At 41.7% G+C, this 18,858-nt stretch overlaps 1 protein-coding gene across 1 annotated transcript; it reads left to right on the top strand.

The window, feature by feature from the left end:
• Positions 1-8,249: 8,249 nt before the first annotated feature.
• On the top strand, positions 8,250-18,712 carry CCL28 (C-C motif chemokine ligand 28). Its single transcript, XM_050716596.1, has 3 exons — positions 8,250-8,331; positions 15,965-16,091; positions 16,904-18,712. Exons 1-3 carry the CDS (start codon positions 8,268-8,270, stop codon positions 17,076-17,078), a joined length of 366 nt encoding a protein of 121 aa, XP_050572553.1. The 5' UTR covers positions 8,250-8,267; the 3' UTR covers positions 17,079-18,712.
• The last annotated feature ends 146 nt before the right edge of the window (positions 18,713-18,858 follow it).

The raw sequence follows: 18,858 nt of genomic DNA, 5'->3' as shown, positions 1-18,858 counted from the left end.
GAACAGGTGAGAGGTTTCAAGTGCAGAGGTGAAGGTGAGTTATATGATCGCAGCTGAACGCTCTGCTACTGAGCCGCTGATGGTACCTGACACTGACGGTGCGGGGGAAGCATCTCTCAAAAGCAGCAGTATTGGCTGAGGTAGAGAACAGGCTATTTCCCTGGCACTGATGATGTTTCCTTATGCAAGCATATCATGCCAGTTTCCCTGGCAGAAGTTACTTTATTGATGGAGATAAAAGCTTTAGTTTTCAGCTCAGATTCCAGCCAGCTTGGCAAACTGCCATAATTACATCTAGAGAGGTAACAAGCACAGATTTTCTCTGTGTAATGCGAACAGCTTCTACTAAAATCTTTGAAATATATATTATATCCAGACTTGAAAAAACGTGGCAGAATAATCTGTATGTAAGACATTGTTTGAAAACACTCTCCTATCACATTTGCAAAGGGAATTTGGTATTTCTGCTTACTTCCTATCACAAAGAAACCCATACTTGCTGGCATTTGGGGAATAAATTAATAGCCTACTTAAAGGAGAAGGAGATGACTTACAGAGATGCATAGAGAAGAAAGTGTTTTACTAAGTTGTTTGTTTATCTCCTGCTTGACCTGTTTTTTTGTTGTGCCATGAGAGTGGCTGTAAGGTTTGTTGTGTTACTCAGGCCTTCTGAAGGAGGTAACTGCTAGGCTTTCAGAATCAAAACAGTGAACAGAAGTGTCCCGTGACATGCACGAAATACATTTTAATGCTATTAGGTGTTACATCCCTTCACAACTTATCAAAGCAAAACGTCTTGCCTGACACTTGTTTTCTTCCCTCTACTATTCCTATCTCCACAAGTCACCTGCTGGTAACATTTAGCACAGATACCTTTATCTCCCAAGTGCTTTATAAGCATTACTTAATCTCACTAGGTCTTTAATTAAGCTTAAATATATATATATATACATATATAAAACATATACATGTATAAAACAAACAAACAAACACAAACAAAAAAACAAACAAAAACAAACAGGGAAGCTGGGCCAGATAAGTATGTTCAAAGAGAAATTCTTCAAAGCTGAAGAAGTAGAGCTGATTGGGGAATGCTGGGATGAAATGTAGTTTTTCAAGAAAAAGCTCCAGAGAGGAGCTTGTTTCAAACTTGGCAATTTCTAGCAGGGAATTTCATGGTTAAAAGATATATCAGTCACATCTTGCTAGCTGGCCTGAAATGATGAAACAGTTTGGGCTTTAGATCTACAGAAAGAGAACAGGTTATTGCAAACCACTTTCCAATGCCAGCAAACAGGCTTTGGAATAGCGACAAGGAACTAAGGCAATAAATTCACTTGCCAAAGTAAACCTCCTTCCTGCCCCAAGTCCGTAAATACAAACATACAACAGTGTTGTTCCATCCAAGTGTCTGATGGACTGGAAGCCATCAGGTAATTGGAGAAGGGGGAGCAAAGGAACTATGGTGGCGAGTGTGCGTGAGGCTTTTGGGGAGCAGAGCTCACGGCAGGGCGGGCAGCCCCTACCTGCTGCATGGCTCCATCCTTGCCCCAGTGTTATGCTCAGGGGGTGCCTGAGGACAGAGATGCAGCACGGGGGAATGTTTGCTTGCCTGACTTTCAGTGGTCAGTGTAACCTGGAAGGGGTTTCAGTGCAAAGTTGATCATGTGTCTTTCCAATCTGCTGGTCAAATTGTATTCTGCCAGCCCTGTGCAGCCTCAATTAGTTAGCTGGGAGATGGGTTTGCTTCACTGTGCAAATTTAATACCATCACCTTTGTTGTAAGTGAGGAATATGTGGTGACCACGTTTCTTTAAGTGGGACTCAAAAAGAAAAAAGAAAAAAAAAGAAAAAAGAAAAAGCAAGCCAAATCCAGCAAACAAAACACAAAACTCTTCCTGGTATTAGTGAGTGAGGACTGCAGAAGCAGGCATATCATTAACAACATCCTTATTAATAATGTATTTGTTCTGGGTAGTGCAGGAAGGTTTCAGTCACTCATTATGTTGTCTGTTGTATAACAATGACACAGTCCCTTACAAGTAGTCTCCAATCTAGTCTGTTTTACATCTTCTAGGTAACATTTAACTATAAAAATGTAAATGAAAAGAGAAGAAATGATCCTGGTCTTGTTTAGCTTCAAGTAATAGACTTGCAAATCATAAATTATATATATATTTTTTCAAAATGTTGGCATTTTCAATGCCCCTTGGACTTGTGAAACTCAAGCGCCTGGTCTTCCAGAAAGAGAGCTGCCAAACTTGCCCCCCACAGTTGATTTTTTTCTTAATCTCTCTTTAAAAAAAAAAAAAATCTTCAGTAGATTTTTGCACCAAAGTTCTTTTGTGCCCTTCTATAAGAAGGGGGAATTAAAATCAAAACAGGCAGGGCAAGCAGGTGTTTTGGATGAAGGCTCCTCATGCAGTGAGTTTTCCCCATTTACACCAACTCCTGATGCAGGACGAGCATTAGGAGGAAATCCACACACAGACCTGGGGTAAAAACACAGCACTCTGGCTTGTGCTCTGCACAAAGCCGCGATCAGGGGCCTGGGCACCCTTCAGAAAGGGAAGATCCTTCACCAAAGCTCCCTTCTCCTGTCTGAGCTCTGTCTGTGAGAAGCACAAACGAAGTCATGAAGCTCTTTTTCCTCTTCCCCAGCTTCCAAACTTATGCTGAGCATAGGGAAAGTGTGAATTTGATCCTGTGAATGAATAACCAGGCACACTACACTGGACTAAAGAGCACGCCACGGCCTCAGAGCTGCGAGGGACTCTGTTACCTGGCAGGAGGGAGACCATCAGAGGCAGCTTGAAAGCCTTGGTGCCAGCTCAGTAACGAAGATGTAATGTGGGCGTGATGGTTTACAAGGCAAAATTTAATTTCCCGGTACAACCAATGGCTGCAAGAGATCATAGTTCAGGGTTAATAGTGACTTCACAAGCCACACTAACAGTCGGTGAATTTGGGTTAGGAAAGAGGGAGAATCACATTTATTCCCCGTAAAATTGTTGCAAGTCTGTTGATCCTCACGTTTTGATGTAACGTCTGTCATGTACAGCCCTGTGTTAGTATAACCTCGTGCAGTGGTTATGTTTGCGTTTGTCCCTGCGTAAATCTCTCGTGACCATAAACATGTTTTAGCCAAAGCGTAAGACCAGAACATCTGTATTTATTTATGTTTGTGGAAAAGAGCACCAACTATTTTTTTTAAACTTGGTTTGATTAGTTTCCATTGAACATTTGTCACTTGTGTTATGCCCCTATACAGACAATGTTGGGGTTTAAAAGATAGGGAAATCCAGGTAGATGTTCAGAATCTATGCTCTGAAAACCAGTCTCAAGCTCTTTTGGGCTCAGGAGAAGAAGGTTAGAAAAAAAGCATCATGCTGAACCAGACCACTGGTCAGATATTGGCCCTACAGGCGTGCATTTTCACCCATGGTGTGTTTGTGAGTTTTTGCATGTGTTTGTCTGGTTTTTGCATTTCAGAATCCAAATTAACAGACTCTGTCTTGTCCAAAAGTCAGTTAAGGCCTACGACGAAAAAAATGCCAACAAAACTTAGGAGCACCTGGTCTTTGGTACTCAGCCTTGTCATGAGAAGTCTTTTGAGAGACAGAGTTGAGAAAAGAGTATGTGGACAACTGATGTAAACTTCATATTTTGGGTTTGGTTTGAGAGAATTACTAAGCTATGTAGCCAATAAAATCTCTTAAAATAAGGATCTTTAATAGGAAAGCATGCAGAATTGTTGGTCTTTGTTCTATTAAGAAACACAAATTCCAATATTCTTATTTCCTGTTTTATATCTCAGCATCGGGTTATCACCTGAATAAAGCAGCAGCCAGCCATGGAAAACCTCCACTCTCCTTTCTTTTTAGTGCATGCAGGTCCTCTCAGAGCCTCTCTTACATGGTCTTCCTCTGCAGTAAAACTGGCTTGTAAAGGGTAGAGGGGTTGAGAGGGGAAGTGTTATAGCTGCCAGCCTGAGAAAGGGACTTCACAACTTCCACAACTTCCTAAGGGCTTACTTTGCGCTTCTTTTTCCCCCCCTGACCTGGGAGATTAATAACATCTTCTGTTTCTCCCTCTGTCCATTTTCCCAGTGAAATAGGTCCTTTTTCTCAACCTCCATAACAGCATGTCAACTTTTAAAGTCATATTGGAGATATGGAAAGGGCTTTAATTTGGACATCCCAGATAATGGAAACACTATGCTGGCAGCCAAGCCATCCAGTCCACTGGCAATAATGCACTCTAGCAGTCCTAAAGAAAGTTTGTGAGGTGAATCCTGCTCTCTGCTCATGCTTTCTCCATGCTATTTCCATTGGGGAAGAGAGAAGCTACCACAGTAAGAGCTAAAATCCAGTAAAGGCACCTGCAGGTAAATGCCTGGCTGTTGCTTCGTGTCTGTGGGGTCAGCTGCTGCAGATGCAATACCTGCAAAGGACATTTTTTTGAAACAGACAGTAGAAAAAAGGAGGTGTTTCTCTGCACTTTTCGCACTGGAGACAGAGCTGGCACCACACCTTCGTCTTCCTGGTGCAGAGAGCCTGAAGCCTCCTTCCCAGCACAAAAGCCTGCATTATTCTGCTGAGCTCCGCTTCCACCCCAGTCTATAGCAACCTAACGGTCAGGAGGCCTGCTGAGGGAGCAGGAGATCCAGGCTCAGGCCCTCACCCCTAGGTGCCAGGTAATAGCAGAGGCTGGGACAAGTGCCCCCATCTCCCCCCGCCGGGGCTGCAACTGCTGCACGGGGTCCTGAGCCCCAGCTGGGCGGTGAAGAGGGAGCCATGGCAGCATCGTCTGCCTGCGGGGACATCGGCCAGCAGGAAGGGACGTGGGTGCTCCAGTGCCTCCTCAAGGTGCCTCTCTTCCTTCCACCTGTGTAAGGTGTTGTCTAGAATAGGGGATGTCTGAAGAGATCATGGCTTGGGGTTTTGTTACCCACACAAACAATTGGAGACATCTCTAGAAAGTCCAAAGTATAATTGTAAATTATATCCTCAGTTCATTCATGATTTAGGCCATTCTAAGAAAAAAAAAAGTTATTGCAAGTTGATTATTGTGTGCCTTAGCAGAGTAATGGGAAGTGAAGTCCAGAGAAGTCCATTACATCTACCAGTAAGCCAAGAGCAAAGGCTCAAATTAAGTCTTGCTGAAGACAGCAATAATCCAAAGTTGTTTTAACATGATTTATCCTGACTTAAAAAGTGGAATTGGTGGTTTTGTTCTTCACCAGTAATCAGCACTTCTGTTGGAAGTTTGGCTCCAGAGACTGGAAGGCTCTCAAGCCTCGCTTTCCTCATGTGTGCTGCACAGAACTTCTTGGTTTGGGGTGCAGGTACACGGGCAGGGCAGAAGCATGTGGCTACTGTTCCCCATGCCGTACCTTTCACTGCAGAAAGCTGTTCAAGGGCAAGGAGGGGGTTAAAGAAGGCCAGTTTACTCCTGCCTGTGCTTGTGTAATTGGAGAAAGGTGTGAGACACGTTAGAGTGCATTTTAGCATAGAGAAAGTCACAGTCCTCTGCTCAAAAAATTAAAGGCTTTGCTCTCAGATGTAGCTTTTCCATCAGTTAAAGTAGAAAAAAATCAAGACAGAACTTTAAAAATGGCTAAAGGAAGAATTTGCCTTGTTTCTCAGGGCAGAGGAATAACTACCTTCTCACTTGCAATACTTCTGCCTGCAGGTTAGAGCTTTCATTTGAGGTTTGAATTCAGTCCAGGCCAATATGTCAATAAAAGCCTTCACGTTCCTCCAGCCATAATTGCAACTAATGCCATTGTCAACTATGTCAGTGCAATTCTGGGAAAAGAATTTCTGGCTAACTTGTTCTTTCTTTGTATGTTGGATGGCTGCCTGTATGTTTAAGCGGAGTCATAGCACAATATTTGCTATTGTTTCCTGGCTTTATTTTTTATTTTGAATTTCTCAATGTCATAAAATGGAGTTATTTTCTCAGTTTACATTTTGTCCTGTTCTAATAGGTTTGACATTCTAAATTACTAGCACATTACACAGCCTCCATAAAGTGGAAATCATGTTCTGGGTCTGCCATAATCATCATTTCCTTGCTGTACTTTCCCATTGAAGTGAACATGCATTTATTTTGTTCTGGAGCTGTAAATGTCACTGTGAACTCTGAAGGCACAGAAGATGTTAAACTTGAGCTAAAATCTGACTGAAGAAGTGAGTTGTATTCAGCATGCCACAGCATTTTCTCAGCAGCAGAGAAATGAATGCCTGCAGGTATCTGTGTTTATTCTGTGTTTGTGTGACACAGGATATGTGTGTGTGTGTCTGAGCAGCCACCTGGGAACACTCTGCATTTCTTGTGCAGGGTGCTTTGGTTCCTTCTCCCACCCCATCCCTGCTACAGCTCAGCACACTCCTTACTCTTACTGGACTGAAACTTTTGCAATCTGTACCAGGCGTTTAAAACTGCATCTGGAGATCCCATGCAAAGCATTTGTCAGAGCAAACTACTTGGTGTCAGTATCCTCGGGGACACAAAGCACCCAGTTCTGCACTGTAGAGGAGACAAAACCCAATTAGTACTGACAGAAGCCATTTCTTTAGCACGTTACTTCAGTAACACTTTTTTTATTTAGCCTATTCCTCTTTGTGCTACGTTGAAGTACATTAATGCTGCTAATAGTCTTGTCCTTACCTAAGTTCATATTAATTAAGGTGCTGAGAGCTGTCTTAGCTTTGGTAGTGGCAGTTTAGACTTTTTAACAGATTTTTCACTGTAATTAAATGCCAGCAATGAGTCAGCTTGTTGATTTCAACACAAATGACTTCCCCGAAATCATACTTGAAGTGGCACACATTATCTTCTCTTAACACAGTAGAGCCTCATTTGAATGTGTAGTACTCTGCAGGTGCCTTATTCTCTTATCCTGGTAGATAACAGTGTCAAGCAGGAACCAAGAGCTAAGAAGTAAAGCTGTAATAGCCGGTCAGTTTGATCGCACGATAGTAATTTATTATGAGGCTGAACTGTAAAACTGGTGTTGGGACAGTGTAAGCATAGATTAAAGTCACTGAGGTTAGCAATTTCTTATATCTTGTGCTCTGGAAATTTAGGAATGGTAAGAACTGCTGTAATGAGCCAGAGCAAAGGTGAGCCTGGCTGAAGAGTCCATGGACTTCCTGAGCTGATTTTTCTAGTTCGCTCTTAGAAAAGGTCCCAGCAGACAGCCTGCATGGCACTGGCAGTGGTGGAGGGTGGCAAAATATGGAAACCACCTGCTGCTGGTGCAGTGCTCAGTTCAGGGAGACACCATGCGGTAATATTTCCAGGCATTAGAAAATGTGAACCTGTGACCTATGTCATGTGTAGCAGGAAATTTCAGGTGTTATTTTCCCCAGAGTTTTCCCCTGCATGAGTCAGGAAAACCCTTTTTGATGCCGCTCACTGAAGAATTACAGATATTATCAGCCTCCAAATACGCAACTTTTTTTTTTTTTCCTCATGGAAAGCCATGCGTTTGTTCAGATTGAGTGTTCCTCTAATATCACAGAAAATTATTGACATGGCTGCAGAAATGAGAGTTATGAGAAAATGGAGGGGTATATACCAGGGATATACCATTCCCAGCTGTCTTTTGCCAAAAAACCTTCCAGTCTCTTTCTTGAACAGCATGGCTGCTGCCCTACCAGCAGGTCAGAAAGGGGCTAAGGCGTGCTAAATAACACAGCCCTTGTTTAGGGTCTTTCACCAGCTGAAAACACGACACTCAAACACAAAGCTGGTGCACGGCAAGTGGCTCTTTGGGGCTGAGCCCGTTTACAGTGCAGCGGGTTTGGCCTGTGTGGTCGCATGTTTAGCTTTCACACAGAGGCAATATCTAATAACAAAGATGCTTGGTTTGTTTTTGTCCTCCTGATTTAATCCTGCAAATGTTTGTTTCCGAGGCATTTCTATACGCAGCACTTCTACTGCTGAAAAGCCTCCTCAGCGAGGAGGGCTCGGAGGATGCAACGGTGAGGCAGAGCAGCCTTGGTGCTGCCGCATAAGCAGAGCCTCCTCTCCCACCGGGCCGAGACTTCCCCGTCTGCATGTAAGAAGACAAGAAGAGGTAAGAAGAGGAGTCCTGCTGAAGCCCGCTGTGCCGTACAGGACGGAGCCGACTTCGAGCTGCTGCCCAGGGTGGGGCTGGCAATCACGTTCTTCCCCAGCAGCCGGGAGGTCGGGCCACACGATATTTCCTGTAACTCACAGCCGGCTCCCTCAGTGTACCTCGGCTCCTGGGAGGAATGGATGTGAACTTAGTCACTGTTCTTGCTCTTCTAACAGTCGCAGTTAGTCAGACGTCTGAGAGTAAGTACAACTGCACTTTATCTGTTTCTATGTTTTAATTTCCTAAAAGTAGAAGGAAAAAAAACGAAAAGAAAAAAAAAATCCCAAGGTGTGTCTACCTGGAATTGTGTCTCCTTAAGCCTCTGCAGCTCTGCAAGGGATCAAAGATGATAGCTTAAAGGTCTGTGCTGTAGCATGGGAAGGTTTTAAAACTGAAAGCTGGCTCTCCTAACCCATGTAGAACAACTGGAGTTTGTTTCAGTGGAATTAGTTTCACCTGAGCATTCCTTCGTGTTACCCTTAACAGACGTGAGGACTTTGTCATTCTGCAAAATGGCTTAAACAAGGAAAAGCCGTGTGGGTAATTTATCATAGCAAATATTGTCAGGAACACAGTAGCTGAGAAATTTTCATTGCTGAAGGTGTAAGACCGTTAAAGCAGTAATTTCCGACAGAACACGTAATAAAATTTTACTGTTTGTTTAAAGGGATCTCTCTAGTTCAGCTGTGATTTCCTACTTTCTGAGCTTCTTGAGAGGCAATATGCTAGAAAATCACTTGTTCTTTTTCCTTTATGTTCACATGTCCTGGATGGCAAAGATTTCAAAATGCTTATAAGGACATACTTCACGTAACCAATTTCTCACACGCAGCGAAGAGGTTTTCACAGCTTTGCTTCGCATTCACTGTGCATCTCAAGGCTCCATGAGATCTCCTAATGCTTGCTTTTTTCCTCCTGTATTTCCATCAAAATAACTTTCAAAACAGATTAGCCAGTGCTGTGCTTGAATTCATAGTGTTTCTTTGTAATTTGCTAGTGTAAAATAAGTTGTGTTCTCAGAGAAGATGACTCAAATTCTGGAGAACATCAATCTTTGCAATTTCTTGCAAATATCACTTGCACTTTCCCCATTTTCCACTGGTTACAGTAGGAGTAGGAAATGCAGAGTTCCCTGGTGATTTAGAGAACACATGGACAAAATGTGCCTTAACGTTTTGTCCCATTAAAATGGCTACTGCAACTGCTGGCCTGAGAAGATTGTGTGAGTTCCTTTCCATTAGATTTATGATCTGGCCAGTCAGCAAGGTCTTGCACAACAGATATGGCATGTACACACACACACACAGGTCAAAGTAAAGGTTTTCTTAACGCTCATTCTTTCATACTGAACTACCTGGCACAGGGGAAATACCTTCATTGCCTAATTTTCCTTACACAAACATGTTCCACATTTAACAACAACATTCAAACAGCAGAGCCCGCAATAAAAAAGGCAGAACTGCATCTGGTTGTATGGGCACAGGCACACCCTACCCTCTTCTGAACCAGCACTCCGGTTAGGCTGCTTAGTTAGGCTGGCCATTATGCATCTGTTCATTTCAGTGGAACGGTACAGAGACATGAATAAATTTTGGGCTGCTACATACCGAATTACAAAAGTTTCCTTTGCTCGTGGCTGTGGATTGGCAGCTGTTGAACGGACGCCAGGTAAGCCATCTGGTGGCCAAACTACACCCAGCCACAGGCAGGAACGTTTCTGCCAGGCAGTGCCAGAAAATGAGCAGAGCAAGGCTGTTTTGAAGTGTGGCAGGAAGGGTTTCCAGGAAGGTGTTTTTATTATTGTTATAATAATAACGATTATTATTATTATTATTATTATTATTATTAATAATAATAATAATAATAATAATTTATATTTTATTTTTCCCCTTAACGTAATTAAAAGAAAAAAAAAAGTAAAATTTGCTTTGAAAACAACAACAACAAAAAACAATATTCTTCTATCCACTCATTGCTTTCAGCATCATGGTTTTACAGTGCCAGACACTGTCACACCCGCTGTGGCAGTGCATGAGGGGCTAAGCAGCAGGTTGGACAAGGAAATATTTCAAAGGTGGTTGATCTGAATTTCAATTTGAGAAGACAGCTCTCTTTTGAAAACTCCTACATATATTTAATTTTGAAGACATGAAGACAGAAACTTGATAATTCTTGAATAATAAAAGCATCCAAAACAAGTGCTAAATGCTACAGGGTTGGAATAACAAGTAAATAAGATTGTCTGGGTATTCCTGATGCAGTTAGCTGTAGTTATCCCAGTCAAGTTATTCTAGTAACGCCAGTCCAGTCAGCATGAGGGTCATCTGTGCAGTGTGGGGGATGGGTTTCTTCTTATTAAACTGCATTGCTTCACAGAAAAATAACAGATGTATGTTAATATGACAACTTCTTGTTGCATTGCAATGTGCAAGACATTACATGTTTTTTTTTTATTTGCTAAGAAAAGTAGAAATTTCACCTTCTGGTAAGGCACTGGATAATAGTGTTTGCTTGACCACACCAGTATGCGGTCAGAAACATACTGCTTGCCAATTTTCAGAGTGTACTTTGCCAATTTTCAGCCTGCATCAAGGATGCTGCATGGGAATAGAAAGCTTGCAATCTGATGGTGATTTGAGGGACCAAGACACATTTGCAAATCATGGCCTGTATGGCACACCCATCTGTCAGCCTCCAGTTAGCCCTCCTGGCTTGAAACTGTCTGTATTAACAGCAGTCCTCATAGCAGAGCAGAAAAGGCATCACTAAATAACTTCATTTATATTTATTCTAGGCCAGAAAAATTATATACTATGATTTATATTTTATTAAATGTTATTTTCACCACTTTAGCAGATATAGCTTAGAATCCCTTATAAATCTTTTCTTTGTCTCTTTTTCAGTTCTATGCTTCAGGTTTGTGTATTCTCATACAATCTAGTTGAAGGAAAGGTTTAATAAGGCACAGTTCAGCATCTGAGTTCCCCTCTCAACTCCAGCTGTTGAGCAACCTCCGTGTTTTAACAGAGTACAACTACGCTGTGTTTGCCAAGGATTCTAGCAACCTGCTTTGTTCACCTGCCAAGCAGGCTCAGAGCCTTCTTCATAATGAAATAGTTACTGACCTACTTTGTGTTAAGCTAAAAAGACATGCTTTAAGGTACTGAACTCTTAAAGCAGCCCCAAGTTTGTTTTAGATGAAAGAAACATTTTCTGGCAGCTTCATTAGCAAACGGGTACTAAATGATCTGCCTTACAGAAGTTAGTATAAAGTGTACGTGTTCTGAGAGAAATCTTCCTTCCAAGGGCAGAGCCCGGATTCTATGGTCATAAATCAACAGCACTGGATTAAGGTGGGAAATTTATCTACGGGAATGGCTGTACTGAGACTAGAGCGTTTTAATACTTATCATAGTCTGACTAATCAAGACATTAATCCAGTTAATCAATGCAAGGGCTTTTTGTGCATATGTACAAAGCCTACTTTGTAACCACAAAAGAATTCCATTAGGAAACACTGATGACTGCTGCTGATAATCCCAGCAGTGCCGAAATTGTGCAATCAGTGCAGGGCTGCATCAACGCACGATGAATTTGAGACACTTTAGCAGCAGATCTCACATTTCAGTTTAGACACAGAAAGAGTCCCAGGTTCCCGGATTTCACCATGCAAGATAAGCTGTCTGTATGAACACAGGATTTGTTGGGAGAGCCCATTCTGCTTAATAACTGTGCGCATCTTTGCCAGACTCCCTTGGTCTGTGTAAGTGCAAGACCTATCTATCGGGTATTTGAGATGGGACCAAAAATGTCTTTCCCACTGTTCCCACCTACAGCCCAGTATTTCTATTGTGCTTGGTTAAAAGGAGCAAAAAGGTGCAGGGGTGGGGAATGCCATGGCTCCATCACTCGCTATCTATTTCTGTGTGGCTTCCTCTCCTTAACAGGCTGCCCAGGGAGGTTGTGGAGTCTCCTTCTCTGGAGATATTCAAGGCCCGTCTGGATGCCTACCTGGGCAGCCTGCTCTAGGGAACCTGCTTTGGCAGGGGGGTTGGACCCGATGATCTCTTGAGGTCCCTTCCAACACCTACAGTCCTGTGATTCTGTGATTCCTCTTTTTTCTCCACCTGGTCCCCTTCAGCTAAAATATGAGACAATGACCTGTCCGGCTAAAAAAATTTATAAATAAAAAAAATAAATAAATTTCCTACAGAAGAGCCTGGCTGAGCCAATGGCTGCTGTGTTTCTCCTCCCCAGTGTCTACCCACAGAGGAACATTTATCTAGCCCTGTCTGCCTAAAAATGGCAGTCAGAGACCAGCAAAATAGCTATCTGCTACTGCTGCTGTATTCCACAGGAGGTCCCTTCAGCAGGCACTACAGTTTCTGTAAATGGGAAAGAAAATCTAGGGTAATCAGCCCAAAACTGGAGAAAGAGTGAAGTGTTCATGACTGCTCCAGAAACTGAGCAGGAAGCAGTAACTGCTTTTAACATTTCTTGCCTGAACTCTAGATGACATGGCCTTCTTCAACTGCTAATCATGTGGCTCTCGAATTTGAGAATGATGACCAAAGAAAGCAAAGCAGAAATGATGAAAAACGTTTCTACATACTGAGTTTGACTGGGTAGAGGATAAGATATGGAAGCCAATGCAAGGCTGTCCTTTCTCTCCACTTCTTCTGAAGTTGGTAAAGCTATACATAGCATGTTAAATAAATCCAGCATAATAAAAAGAATAGTAATAGTGTATTCCACAAGCCGCAGAGGCAAAGCATGCATCCAGAAAGGAGGTCCTTCCTAGGCATCCTTGAGAGAGAAGGTTGGGTGAGTGAGGGTGTTTTCCAGTTACTCTTGTTCGCCCTCTGCAAGAGTGCTTAACTTGCACCAGTGGAATTTCCTGCAAGATTTGAAGTATTAGAGGCCACCCCAAAATAGGACACAAAACATTTAAATAGCAGTGGATCTTTCCCAGGTGAGTGTTCCCAAGGAATAAATACCAAAGCAAGTAATACCACCTGCTGAAATAACAGCAGAGCAATCCCTGAGTGGACCTGTCTTGAGATGATTGCTAAGCTTGTTGATCCTGTCAGCTGCTCCTTTAGTGTCCTCATTAAAGAGGCTCAGTGTCACACAACAGGTCTAAACAGTTTTTGGTAAGCGGCTGTGGATTTCTCATTGTGTCACTGGGCCACAGAGACAAGTGAAATAGCCAGCACTGGAAAAATCTCTTAGAGTCACAAAGGGCAATAAAAGGCCAGGCCAACGTCTGTGTGGAAAACCACAGTTCTTTGCTTTTAACCACTGTGTGAACCAGTGATTACCAACTAATGAGCCTGACCTAATTGCTGAAACCCAAACACATTTCTGGTATTGGGTTGGGCTGAATTCATTAGCTTTGCTTATTACCACCTAGTTCCTTCCCACTTATGGGATCAGAGCACAGTTATGTTAATAACTCATCCCAGTGCTCCAGGACAACAGGTCCCTTCTTCTGGGGCTCGGGGGAAATACAGAAGTTCCTTGACTCACTGCCCTGACTGTTCTTTAATTTCTATTACATTTAATTTCTAATTAATTTCTATTTGCCATATTGTAACTGTACACTCATGTACAGAACAACAACAACAAAAATTCAAATTTTATTTAAAAGCGATAGCTTATTTTTTGTTGAAAAGCAGTGAAGTTAGTGCAGACTGGAGTTCCTCGCGGTCAACACCCATACAAGCCTATGAAAGCAAGACTGCCTCTCTAAGCACACACCTCCAACAAAAAGTTACTAGCAGGTTCTCAATCTCTGTAAGAAAGGGAAATAAGCACCACCTCATTCATGCTCTACTACAAAATTTCAGTCTGTTTTCTGTCAGTGTATTCACCAGTTTCACTGGAGTCCGTTGTGTGTTCTCATATGTAGAGGCATACTTTTTTGCATAGCTGCATGATTTAGAGAGGATTAATGCTCCAGTTCAAAGATTTACTGAGCATCAGGTAACTGAATTCATTCTAAAATTGCTAATTTTAATTAGCAATTAATTTTGCTAATTTTGCTTTAATTTCCTCATATGTTTATACAGCTTATACAGCTATAAAAGTACATCAAAAATAATTTATTAATTTTCAGTTATAAAGTGTGCAAAGGACAGTTCAGTACAATCCAGGTCAAGGGAACAAAGCAAGTGACAACTGAGTACAAGTTCAGGAGACAGCTGCCTCACCCTAAAACCTTCTGTAGTATCTGGTGATTCTGCCCGAGGCTGGCGGTGCTGGCCTTGCAAGTCTTTTAGTTTACTAGACCCCAAAGAAGCACAGGACTAGACTTCAGATAACATTCAAGATACAATTACCCTTCCCTGAGCTTTTTTTCCTGTGTAATTTTTCTGCAAGGAACCGACTGGCAACAATGAACGTTCATACTTCAGTCACTAACAGTCATAAACCCTCAGAAAAAATTAAACTTAGTGGTGCTCTGCGAGTTGAATTCCCATTTGCAAACATGAATTAATTGGCTTCATGAACAGTATGCTGTTTTCTCTCTTCTCAAGAGAGAAAAGAAAAGGACATAAGGGAAATAATACATGTAACATACAATACTTAATTAATCCTTCTGCACCATACAATTATTTATAGCCTTCCTCTCTGGGTTGCCGAGGAGGCGACTACCAGAGCAGCTGGTGCCTTTCACCCTCCTTTATAACTGTGCAGTCCCAGGGCTCTGTCAGCTACCCCACCAGGTACAAAAACCTCCTGCAAGCTGTAGCAGGTAGCGTGACTGGCCTTTGGTGAATTTTGCTATACTGCTAGCTGCTTTAGCTCACTGCTGCAGCTCTGCCAGCATGCTCTGTTATTCTAGCTCTCAGAGAGAATTCTTGCGAGAACCAGGTCACACAGTCTTCTTAGGGGAAATTTTGTAAAGAGACTTCTATTTTCTTGTTTACAGCAACCATTGAAAATGGATTCTCTCGCTTATTCTTATTTTTATCTTTTTTGCTCTTTAACTCTTGCACTCCAAGGCTGAATGGTTACTTAAGAAACAGCATGACTCTTTTCATGGCCAGGAAAAAAATAAAATTAAATAGGAAGATTCCTTCCCTACCGTACACAGATTGATTCATTGGCTGGGACAGAGAAGTCCTTGTTGTGCTCACTTTGAAGCATGGTTTTGATCCCGAGACTCTCACACCCGAGATAAATCCCTCAACCACATAGCTTGGCTTGTCCTTGAACTCTCGAAGGGAATCCCTTTTAGAAGGTGTATTTCTGTGTTAGCGATGAAGAAAAACAAATATCAAAGTGTTACTATTTGTTACCAAAAATTCTTGAGTTAGGATCTGATTTTTAACCTCTAGTCACTTTTTTTTTTTTTTAATTTTAAGATGGTGTTTATCAAGCAGGAAAAAATCTGCAGATCATTCCCTAGCAGAGACAGATTCAGTCATGAACCCACAAGCCCCAGGGGGAAAAGAAAACACAAAATCCATCAATAGCATTAATAATTTCAAACACAAACGATAATGAGGCTGATTCAAGATCTTAGGACGAGAGAGGAGGGTAAAAAGCAAGAATGCAAGAAAACATTTTTTGTTGTGAGGGTGGTCAGAAAATGGAAGAGGTTTCCCAGAGAGGCTGTGGAGTCTCCATTTGTGGAGATGCTGAGAGCTCAACTGAACACAGTACCGGGCAACCTGCTCTAGCTGATGCAGCTTCAGCAGGGAAGCTGGGCTAGATGATCTTAGGAAGTCCCTCTCAACTTCAACCAGTCTGTGATTCTGTGAAGTTAAGCTACGGGTTGTCCCCTCATGTCTAAGCCATTTCTAACTTTGTTATTACTCTTTTTAGCTTTGTTTCCTGGGGCCTTTAACTGTTGCACGAAAATTTCAGATGAAATTCCCAAAGGAATTCTCCCAAGAGTGGAGAGGTTTGAAATCCAGAAAGCTGATGGCCTGTGTCACCTAGAAGCTGTTATGTAAGAAATGTTTTGGGTGCTTCACTGTGAGAGGGGTACTGTCAAATTGAAACCTATTAGGCATCATTTTAACAAGTAGAATCTTAGTTTGCTTACAGAAATTCATTGAAACATAAGATTGTGTGTGATCTAAGAATTGTCCTTTGTTGTGCTGTTTGAACTTAAGGCTGCTAAAATTGAATTTCCTTTTCAATAAAAATATTGATCTTTATTCAGCCTGCACTAACTTTGACACGTGCTTTATTTTCACCATTGAAAAAGGACTTAGGCACCTTAGGGTTCTCTGATTTATTTATTTTTTATTCCAATTCTTGATCCCCTGCAAACCCTGCCTAAACTCATTAGTTGGCTTTACTTTTGCACATGAGCAATTTCAATTATTTTAATTTTTTATTATTATTATTTTGGCTGGTACAATATTACAACGTTTGGGTCAAACTGACAAATTTGTATGTAATACTGGAAATTTTTCATTTCTAGACCATTTCCATGATGATCACAACAATAGTAATAATAAAGTGATCTACTTACTTTTTTGGCAATAGAAATGTAGAGTTTTGCACTGTGGTTCTCTTCAGAGTGACTGAAGCAGGAAAGTTTTTTCAGACTTTGGAGGAAAGTGTATTCATGTAAACCTTCGGTATTAGCAGTTACCATATCTGAAAACAGACAAAAGGAAATGGACATGCTACAAAATATAAGACTAAACATATTTTGTGATGCTTTTGTAGGTGAATGAGAAGTATGATATTTATTTATTTATTTATTTATTCTTCATTTTTTTCTTTGACAACTGATTTCTGCTCTGGCAGTCTCTACATAGGAGACAGAAAGTTCTGTGTGAGCCCGCAGATTAGAAGAGTTAAAAAATGGATGAAGAAGAAGCACAAAATTGCTGGGAAAAAAGCTCACGGTAGAAAACAGAGAAGAAGCAAAAGTAATAAAAAAGAGAGAAGCAGCAGTAACATGATGAAGCAAGTCCCATGATGAAGATACCTGTGGCGTACAGCACTCTGAACAGACACCAAACTACATCAATGAAGGATGACTATAGCATTAAAATAACCTTCCAAATATCTATGTTCTAGAGACAAGAGTGGCAAAAATCATCACCTGTATACAACGATGATGCTGGGCCAATTACCAACAAAATGACTCGATGTTCCTGACAATGTCTTGTAGCATGTGCTCTGCTGTACCTCCTTGATTTATGGGTATACTTAAATCCCCCTGTTTCTCACACTGCCTTCACAGCTACCTCCCTGTGATTTCTATTTAACATGCCAACAATCCTTCTCATTGTTCTATTTATCCCACTCCTAATCTTTGCTCCGTTTCTTCCCCCTTTGCAATCATTTTTGTGCAATACCATTGTGCTGTTGCCTTCTTTTTTTCTACTCTTCTAGTCACAAATCTGGACTTTTTTCTATTATTTTTTTCCTATGTGATTTTACAGATACATTTCTAGATCCTAGTTTAGTTAGTGTTGGCCAAAACCATGGATTTTTTGCCTACTCCAAACACTCTCTGCTCTCAGCCATTATTATCGCTGGAAATACCAGAATACCATTGAACCAAGCCTGGTCATAGGACTCAGCATGTGGCATCCAAAGCTATGCAGAAAAGATAATCTCGATTGATGTTGTGCATTTAATTCCCCCTTCTTCATGGCATTTGATGAATTAGCTCCTCAGAGTTATCTCCTGTATTTGTTTTGTAATTCTTATGTCTAACTATACTGCAGACGTGGGAGGATGCAAGGCAGATGACAGTAGATAGAAGCAGCTGCTTCTGAGTTCCCTAAAGAAGAAGAGGAACATCTGTAGCAAGGCCACTAGAGAACAGGTAGCACACTCCCACAGACACATAGCTGATGAAACTCCTTCCAAAGCAGATAAGAGAAAACAAGAAACATAATTATCATCTCTGATAAGCCAACGGTGCCCTAACAGGGATGAGGCAATGCTTCCTGCAGTTTCTAGGGAATACTGTGTACGCTGCTTACACTGGCACAGTTCCATCCTCTGCCTGCCATGATGACATGTAGGAAGCAGGCTGCCAGGAGCAGGAGTTGCAGTTTTTTTTCTGGCTGGGCATGCACAGGAGCTCTTCCTGTCGACTGCCTTGTACAGCAGTGCGTTGGTGTCTTGTGTATTAAACGGAATCCAAACCTCATGGGCCCAGGCTAGCAGAGCACCAAGAACACTGAAATATATTACACTGTGCTATCGATTCCCAGCAGCTCTGTTCCCTTTATTCCTTGTGCTCTGCTATTGATTCCAGATTTTATCTTCATGCTTCCCTCTTGAGTCCCCATCCAGGTGGGTCTGTGATGGCATCGTAGCTCCTCATAGCTTTCTCACCGATGCAACCAGTGGCTTTTGAGCCTATGGAGTGTACCCTAAATATTGAGACTGGTATAATACTGACTGTACCCTAATTTCCATGTTTGTTTTATCGGGGATATTCAACATATTCAGAAAAGCAGCAAAGTGGAGTCTAAATGTATTTTTGTAGTTTTTAATAACTGGAATTACTACAATGTCACAAGTGTTGTAAGACCCAGCCGGATCTGCAGCTCGAATGCTATTAAAATATTTGCCTTTACTGGACCTACTTTGAAAGACAGTGTGTGATATTTTTGTTTACGTCTTCCAGCTCTTCATACTATATGTTATCTCCTATTAGTTTCTCCTGGACCCAGTAGATTAAATTGAAAGATTAGGAGAAGATAGAGGCCTTCTATCTCCAGCTGCCAAATGTGTTT

This window comes from Cygnus atratus, chromosome Z (assembly GCF_013377495.2).
Source record: "Cygnus atratus isolate AKBS03 ecotype Queensland, Australia chromosome Z, CAtr_DNAZoo_HiC_assembly, whole genome shotgun sequence".
In the NCBI taxonomy this organism is placed as follows: Eukaryota; Metazoa; Chordata; class Aves; order Anseriformes; family Anatidae; genus Cygnus; species Cygnus atratus.
This window is presented reverse-complemented; position numbering and strand designations above follow the sequence as displayed.

What these genes read in the sequence shown, in the direction of transcription:
- CCL28 (XM_050716596.1), top strand. Translation starts at nt 8,268, where the DNA reads ATGGATGTGAACTTAGTCACTGTTCTTGCTCTTCTAACAGTCGCAGTT. An exon ending in AGTTAGTCAGACGTCTGAGA is followed by an intron (nt 8,332 to 15,964) that starts GTAAGTACAACT and finishes TACTCTTTTTAG; the next exon opens with CTTTGTTTCCTGGGGCCTTT. An exon ending in TGTCACCTAGAAGCTGTTAT is followed by an intron (nt 16,092 to 16,903) that starts GTAAGAAATGTT and finishes CTGCTCTGGCAG; the next exon opens with TCTCTACATAGGAGACAGAA.